The sequence below is a fragment of the Salvia splendens genome, unplaced genomic scaffold (genome assembly GCF_004379255.2).
Source record: "Salvia splendens isolate huo1 unplaced genomic scaffold, SspV2 ctg640, whole genome shotgun sequence".
NCBI lineage: Eukaryota > Viridiplantae > Streptophyta > Magnoliopsida > Lamiales > Lamiaceae > Salvia > Salvia splendens.
The window spans coordinates 2,139-11,063 of record NW_024599304.1 but is presented as its reverse complement, the minus strand read 5'-3'; the positions used below and the strand labels follow the sequence as shown (position 1 = coordinate 11,063).

Genomic DNA, 8,925 nt, shown 5'->3' with positions numbered 1-8,925 from the left:
GTACGATTATATGATCAACAAGTATTAATACTCCATATCATATATAAATTTAATTTATTGCATGATATAGAGAACTCTGCTAAGAATTAATAATATTTATACTAAAATGAGAAAGTATTAACTATATAACTTAAAAATATTAAATGCGGAGTATACTTTTTAAGAACATATAATTATTTTTTATCGATGTCTGATTGTAGCATTCTAAATATTAAGAATTTAAATAAATTAAAATTTTAGTACATGAAGAATTAGAATGAAATCCACAAACTCAATCAGTATGATTGTCAAATTTTAATTTGTTGCATAATATAGTGAATGAGCCAATAACTCTAATATTTTGCAAAGAAAAAGAGAAAATTTGAAGTATATATCTTTAGAATATTAAATAGATGAGTTAAGAATATGTGATTATTATTTATTGAGGTTCCATGTAATGTTTCAAAAATTAAGATTTTAAAGAAATTAAAACTTTTGGAAATAAAGAATTAAAATTATATCATTCTTAAAATAAAAGCACTAAACTTAATAAGTTATATTCTATATCAAAATTTTAATTTATTGCATATTGAGGAGCTAAGAAGTCTAATAGTACTATTTTATGAATAAAATAGACAAGTTAAGAACATATGATTCTTTTTATTATCGAGGTTCAATTGTAATGTTTCAGAAATTAAGAATATATAGAGATTAAATTTTAAGAAGAAAAAATATTAATTATGTAGACTTAAAATTGCTATTATTTCTTTATCAAGTTCAACGTAACATTTTAAAAAATTGAGAATTTAAATAAATTTAAAATTTGGAAACTAAAGAATTATAATTAAATTATGAAATTTTAAAATCAAAACCAAACACTTAATTAATATTCTTACATTGAAATACTCAAATTTTAATTTGTTGCAAGTTACAATGTATCTGAGCTAAGTACTCGTATTTTACAATATATATATATATATATATATATATATATATATATATATATATATATATATATATATATATATTTATAATAAATAATGTCAAAAACATGTGATTATTTTTGTGATCGGGGTTCAACATAACGTTCCAAAAATTATAAATTTTAAAAATTATAATTTTAGAAAGTAAAGGAATAAAATTGAAATTATGAAATTATTTCAAAACCGTATACTCAATTAGTATTAATACACCACATATTAAATTTTAATTTGTTGCATGTTGTAGTGAATTTATTAAGAAAAGCAGAAAATATAATCCACATATCTAAAATATTAAAGAGACGGTTATTTTTTGATTGAGGTTCAATTTTTTTAACGTTCCAAATATTAAGAATTAAAAAAATTTAAAAATTTAAATTATTATATTTTTTAAAATAAAAATCTTAAACATTCAGTTAATACTATTACTTCATATATCAAATTTTAATGTATAGCATGTTATAGTGAATTGAGCTAATAACTTTAATAGTATGTTATAAAGAATCTTGTGAATAAAATGTGACAAAAAAAAATTATCAATATTGAAAATCACTACAATTTAATAAATGTAATTGTTTTTGGCCATATGTTATAAATATGATTATTTATATTTTATCAAAGTCAGATAACAAATTTTAAATACTTTATATAGCTGTTTTTTTATTATATAAATTAAAATTATAAAAACTAATTCGAGAAGAAATCCATTATAATTTATTTGCTAATAAATTTATCATTACTTTATTAGATAGATAACTGATATTCATATTTTAATTCTAGTGTCGTGTGATAATGGATTAAGGTTCTTTTACATGTAGAAATTTTAGTACAATCCCATCACCAAATCTCACACCAAATACCCATTTCCACTTTCCTTTATAATAGTAGAAACTTCATATTTTTATACCAAATCCCAGGCCAAATTCTCATTTTATTTTTGCTATAGATAATAATGTAGGGGGACTATCCACTCGAGTCAAGGGCATACATGCATGCGATTGGATGGGATCCCTAAGGGCGAGTGCACCAGACACTTGCGCTTATTAATTTAACGCAAATGGCTACTAGTTACAATGAATTAACTGGTCCACTAGAACCATCCCCTCTAGAGGTCATATATGGTTTGCGAACGAAGGACAAAGACAAGGGAAAGATTCCTATGGGAGGGATGAAAAAAGTATTCAATGGAGGTATTGACAATGTGTTTCGTCGACGTTTTTCTGGCCCTGGTGATAGGGATAATAGAGAACAGGCAAAGAGTGATGATCTTTTGGGCATTGGAGCATTAAGGTCATGTTTAGACATATGTCGCTAATTACACTATCTTCAAAGAGAGAACATAAACAATTTAAATACGAGAACACATGAGCAACTGTTAGAAGCCACCCGAATTTTTGAATTGTGCTGCCCCAAGAGGACATATTGGTCACTGCTTCATGCAAAATTCATAAGTAGCAATGTGTTGGCCTTCCACTTGAAATCTCCTGTGGAGGAATGTTTTGGCTCACATCCGCTGTCTAACACTAATCCCATGAGCCAAAAGCTGCAAACAGGAAGGCTAATGCATCCCAAACAACTACTGCTGAAGTCGCTCTCAACTTGACTCTCTTCATCAATGTGGTGACGTACAAATCCGTGTTTTTCAAGGACACGTTCATGATGCCTGAAATCAAACTCCAATGCCATGATGCCTTGATCTGACTATTCGACAAAATTTTGGCAACTTTTTAAAGTAATTGTACGTTTTTATCTTAGTTTTTAGTATATTTTACTGATTCCTAATTTTTATTTATTTTATTTAAATTGCAATTTTATTAATAAAAATTTTAAAAATCCACTCTTATTGTGGACACGAGTTTTAAGAAATATAGTACTAATAAATAGTGGGTTGGAAAGTTAGTGGAATATAAGACCTATTTTTTTATATTGGTTTTATAATAAAATATGAGTGAAGTGAATTAGTGGAATAAGAGATCTATTTATCATTTATTGTAAAAATGAAGTATGACTATTATTGTGGGACGGACCAAAATGATAACTCGGACACGAAGGGAGTACATAGCAGTAATATATAGTAATTTCTAAAAAAGAAGAAATAAAAAATTGAATTATCACCGAAATGAGAATGTATTTATTAATGACGATGCGCTTTGATTCTTAGCTTATTGTACTCATGGCAGGTTTGTACTTTCAGGGCTTTAGAGTGTCCGCTATGAGGCGGACGTCCCCAATAGCCCCACCCCCTTTTGTCCACAAGCCTAAACCCTTTTTTTTGTCCGTACCAAAAAAAGGTTTCCGCCACTATAGGCGGACACTTCCAATAGTCCCGAAATTTTATAACCAATTTTCATTTTAATTTTTTCCTTTAGTTTCAATCAATTATAGTTAAAATCATCGGAATTAAAATAATTAGAAAACGAGGTAATTGGGACTGAATATTCGTTGTATTGGAAACGGTAAAATTATACAACAAACATTTAAAACAAAATACAAATAAAAACGCCGCCACTGTCTAATCGGTGGCAGAGTCGGAATCCTCATCTTTTTCTCCGTCTCCCTCACTGCCACTGGCCGCCCCTGCCCCAGGAGCCTCATCATCCAAGCCTAGACGGCGCTGGATCCGACTTATGCGTTTCAAGTATATATCCTTGATGAACGGGTCGGATGCGGCCTCGTATTTGCTGCAGACGTCCTGCAGTTGTTGCATCAACTACACATCAAGGTTCTCCCTCAAGACCTCTCGGGAACCAGGGACCCTGTGCGGTGGTGCTGGGGCGCGGTGCGGGATCCAGACGCGGCCGACGATCGGCGGGAGGAAATTCCAGCCTCTCTAGTGCGTCGGATAGAGGCATGTTGTCCCGGAGGGCGTGCGCGCCTAGAGTGTGTAACGGAGGGCTCTTCTGCTTGCTCTTCGTTCAGGTCGAATGATTGCGAGCCGCTGCCGCTGCTGTAGTCCCCGACTATGTTGTGTCTAGTACGCTTCGGCCCAGGAGCTCCAGCCTGCTCTTGCGCACAGATGGCCTTGAAATTCGGACAGTGCTCGAGAACTTGATACTCCTCCCACACTGTGAACTTCGGCCAGCCCTCCGTGTTGTATTGGCCCATAGACAGTGCCTTCACGTCGGCTTCGCTCCGGCCACTCTCAGCATTGAGCAGGTTGTTCTAGTATACGCCCGCGAACCGCTTGGTGGCCGGCAGAATCTTAGACCACTTTTTGCGGAGCTGTTCTCCGTCACGCGATCTGGCGTCTTAAGGTTTGAACTCGTTGTATGCCAACAGGATGCGATTCCAAAAGCTCCCCTCGGTCTGATCGGTGCCCACTATGGGGTCCGATGTGACGGCATCCAACGCCCTCGCCACCTCAATGGACTCCGCTTTGGTGTAGTGCGTGCCCCGTTTGTGTCCGGCTTCCGGCGCCGCTGCATCGCTGCCACCACCGCTGCCTGAGCCGCCACCGCCGCTTCCGACGCCGCTGCCGCCGCGTCTTCTGCCGCCGCCACCGCCACTGCTTCACCCGCCCCTTCGGTCCCGCCGAGTCTCGTCAGAACGGGCGTATCCGGTACGCCGGAACTGAGCAGACCCATCATCGTATCCAGGGCGTCTTGATCTGCATCGGTGAAAGGAGATTGACTGGATTGGAAAGGGGTCTCCGGACGGGGATGGTTAAGCGCGTCGAGGTTGGGTCTGTAATCTCCAAACGCCGAGCGACTCAGATTCCGCTGAAAAGGTTGGGACGTGGGAGAAGACCTCCACGGCTGAGATGGAGGAGGAGTTGGACTCAATCCTCACGGAGGGGGAGATTGACTCCAACTCCACGGTTAGGACGGAGAGCCGCCATATCCCGACGGCTGAGAAGGATATCCGCCATATCCCGACGGCTAGGAAGGATTGCCGCCATATCTCGATTCGTCCGAGCTGGGTGAGTCGTCGTGTCCACCGTGCATTTTTAGAGAGTGAAAGTGTAGATAGTGAATGAATGGAGAGTTGGTGAAAATGGTGTAAAATGGGGGGTGGAGGAGTGATATTTATAGGTATAATTTTGAAAAAAAAAATTAAATTTGGAAGTGGGCGGCCGGCGCGCCGATCGCATGTGCACTATTTGCCGGCACGCCTATAGGCGCGGCGAAAGGGCACCGGCGCGTCCTCGCAAAAAAACGCCGGAGGACCTTCCGCCCCGGAAATTTCGTCCGCCTCGGGGCGGACGCCCTCCACACTATAGCAAGGCGCGGCGGCAGCGAGAAGGGGGCGGCCGGCGCGCCGCCCCTATAGTGGACGTGTTTTCTTTTTTGCAGCAATAAAAGTCTATATGCATATTCCAAAAGTATAAACTTGAGCAAGTGATTCCAGATATACTGAAACAAGAATTCTTATTTTGTGTTATTTGATTTGAAGGAATTGAATAATACTACTATATCTTGTCTACTTATATCTTGGGGGTTATTTAATTATTGATATCTTGCTCAAATATAAATATCAACGTAATTTATAATTAAGGAAACTTGAATACTTCAATATTAAAGTGATGAGTAATATGAGGCTGGCATTTGGCGCTATCACAAAAAACAACTCACATTCGTTGGCAGTTTGCGGCTCACTTTGAAATACTCCTATCTGAGTGGATTTCTGTCTTTCTCTTTCTGGGATACTATTTCACCAGATTCCATCCCATAAATTATTGCTAAAAATGTATCTATATATCCGATGATGCAATCACACTATGATTGTGTATTTTATGGAGTATTTAAAACTCGAATTAAATCTTAGATTACAAATTATAATAAACCATAATTACTGTGTGTGCTAATACATTACACATATCACAAACAAATTCAACTGCATATCTCTATATTCTTTTCGTCCTTAATTTGAATTGAATATGGGAAGGTCCACTTTATTAATGAAAATAACTAATTTTCCCTCTTACCCTTTCTCGTCCTTCATTATTTCTCCAAAAATATCAAGTTATCATAAAGTTGTCATATATTATTAGTAGGGGGACCAAAGGCAAAAGAGATGAAAGAAGATAATTTTTGTGAAAATAAAGGAAAAATGCATACTTGAATGTGATTTCTCTAATTTCTTCTATTTGCATCTGGACATTATACCATCATTAAAGATTCCATTATTCATGTAACAAAATTGAAAAGTAAAAACAAAATCAATGAAGAAAGGATATAATACCCAAAATACACAGTAGCGGAGAAAATGAGCTTTAAGAGAATAAAAATAGCAAGAAAGTGCCAGCAGATTTTAGGACCACTTTGGGTAACTTATAGTAGCATTCATTCATACAAAATTATTGCACACTCCACAAAGGCTATTGCCTACATTATTTTAGGCTTGTATTCTCTACATCAAGAATTATATCAACCACTGTAGAATATCTACACAGTTAATATATCTTTATTCATATGTATAAAGGTGTGTAATTTTGTAACCAAAAAAATAAAATAAAGGTGTGTAATTATGGTATAGTTGAAAATAGAAAGGAAAATAAAGGGTGTAATTGTGGTATAGTTGAAAGTGGAATGGAAAATAGCGTCATAGCTGAATTTAATTACTTTGGGTGTGGAAAAATATTAAAAAGAAGAAAGAGTATATATCTGAATATACAGCAATTCCATATCTGAATCGACACTTACCTTCCTCCAACCAACTAATCCAATCCTATTCCTTTCTCTCTCACACACTACACACACATGACATATCACTCGTCTATATAATTTCCTCCCACTGTAGCCCCCTAATTCCCCCTTCATCAACTCATCTCCTTTCCTTCAATTGCTGCACAACTTTACTCAGCCAACATAGCTAAGTTTTCGGAAGTTATGGCGGAGGAGGAAGCCAACAAGGTTGAGCAGCCGGCGCCGGAGACCTGCTCCGAGGCTCCGCCACCAAAACCAGAGCCAGAGCCAGAGCCAGAGCCGGAGGCGGTTGAAGCTCCTCCCAAGGACGTGGCTGAGGAGAAATCCCTCATTCCACCTCCCGCAGTGGAAGAGAAGCCTGCGGTTGATGATTGCAAAGCCCTTGCCATAGTTGAGAGTAATTCCCTTGAATTCGACCTCTTAATTGTAATTCAGGCTAAATTTTTGCAGGAATTGAACTGATTTTCAGTTGGTTCAAAACTATCGATTTTCTTTTCTGTTGGTTTGAGTTTCCAGTATGAAATTTCGACGTTATTTTGGGGGATAAGTTGTATGAGAGGAACAATTAATTTGTGAATCATTTCTGTTTGTATTTCCAGAGCCTGAAAAAATCGAGGAGAGTAATCGTGAAGGATCTATGGGCAGAGGTACTCACTCTCACTGGTTTCATTTGCAGGAAATTCTTGTGTATGAATTAGTTGAATTTTACAGTTATATTAACACTTTAAAAATAATTGTCTCAGATGCTGAGCTTGCGCGTCTAGCAACAGAAAAGAGGCTGTCTTTAATTAAAGCGTGGGAAGAAAGTGAGAAGTCAAAAGCTGAAAACAAGTGAGTGCTTTCTTCTTCAATCATGAAATCTTTGTTTTGTCTTGGATGTTGTGTTTATTTTTTACTCCGTTAGAGACTTATTAGTGTTAGTGTTGCCACCGTGAATGAATTATTATGTCCTTCCGTATTAAACTCTCTGTTAACTGCAAGTCTTTATTAATGAGTGAGAACTTTTTATGTGAAGTTGGACTTGCCTCTTGCTCATTGTAATGATGTTAGCATGCATGATATTTGCTTCATGACTTTTTTTTCGAGGAATTAGGCTTTGTGCCTCCTTTCTTTTCTGTCCTTGCTCACTTTTTTCTCTGAATGCTCTCTGTTGATGCATCTTTTCCTTTCTTTATCTCTGAGATCTCTTTATGGAGTACTTTTTTGTCTAAGGAGTACATCAATATTGTATCTTCTTTTTAGGTTGTTTTACTTTAATTTCATGATTGATCTTAGTAATCTATGCATAACCAATGGTATAGGAGGATAGATGGAAAAACAAGTTTTAAGACTTTTGAACTGCAAACTCGTCGTCAAGAATTGATACCCGTGTTAGATGCTTCAAATATAGTACCAAATATGGATCTAAAAATCGTACTTGACTCTCTGGTTGTCACTCCACATTTTTCTGCAGGGCCCAAATGAAAATGTCTTCTATTGCAGCTTGGGAGAACAGCAAGAAGGCAACTTTAGAGGCCGAGCTTAGGAAGATCGAGGTAGTGATTAGTGAATATCATGTGTACATACTTGTATCAACATTTGGGAGCAAGTAATCATCCATATTCTTGCTTCTTCTACAGGAAAAATTGGAGAAAAAGAAAGCAGAGTACATAGAGAAGACGAAGAACAAGATGGCACTACTTCACAAGGCTGCGGAAGAAAAACGAGCAGTGATTGAAGCCAGGCGTGGGGAAGATATTCTCAAGGCAGAGGAGATAGGGGCGAAATATCGTGCCATGGGAACTTCTCCAAAGAAACTGCTGAGCTTCTTTTGAAGCTATGATATATCGGGTTGTGAAACAGAAGTTGAAGTTTTGCGTTTGTGTTCCTTTGGATATCTATTAAACTTTGAGATGTATTGTGTGGTAAACTAATGTTTGCTTTTTGATTAGCATGGGTGCATAGAAGGCGTTCATTTGTTTATAGATTCATTTGGGAAAGTCATTTCATTTGTGAATGTATTTGTGAAGGAAAGTTGCCAGAATCTTGATTCAGTTATTTTTGTATTTTGATTTTAAGCACGATAATGATAATCTCCATTGATTCACAATCCTAAATAAGGTTGATGGAAGTACCATTAATGAAACCTGCGTTGCCTCTTCATCACGAAAACAGAAGAGAATAAGGTGCAGAATGGTCCCCTTGGGCGATGGCTAAGTCTTAAATTCGTATGTCATTGGCAACTTGTTGAGTTGAGTTTGCTACATGTATTTTACAAGTGTGTTTGTCTTTCCTGTATAGTTTGGACTGTGGACACACATAAAAACAAGGACAGACTTAAA

General features: G+C 36.8%; 1 protein-coding gene across 1 annotated transcript; it reads left to right on the top strand.

Moving 5' to 3' along the window:
- The first annotated feature begins 6,588 nt into the window (after positions 1–6,588).
- LOC121790861 (remorin-like) lies at positions 6,589–8,649 on the top strand. Its single transcript, XM_042188969.1, has 5 exons — positions 6,589–7,001; positions 7,204–7,251; positions 7,348–7,435; positions 8,058–8,139; positions 8,224–8,649. Exons 1-5 carry the CDS (start codon positions 6,788–6,790, stop codon positions 8,416–8,418), a joined length of 627 nt encoding a protein of 208 aa, XP_042044903.1. The 5' UTR covers positions 6,589–6,787; the 3' UTR covers positions 8,419–8,649.
- Positions 8,650–8,925: the final 276 nt, after the last annotated feature.

What these genes read in the sequence shown, in the direction of transcription:
- LOC121790861 (XM_042188969.1), top strand. Translation starts at nt 6,788, where the DNA reads ATGGCGGAGGAGGAAGCCAACAAGGTTGAGCAGCCGGCGCCGGAGACC. An exon ending in AGCCCTTGCCATAGTTGAGA is followed by an intron (nt 7,002 to 7,203) that starts GTAATTCCCTTG and finishes TTGTATTTCCAG; the next exon opens with AGCCTGAAAAAATCGAGGAG. An exon ending in CCGAGCTTAGGAAGATCGAG is followed by an intron (nt 8,140 to 8,223) that starts GTAGTGATTAGT and finishes CTTCTTCTACAG; the next exon opens with GAAAAATTGGAGAAAAAGAA.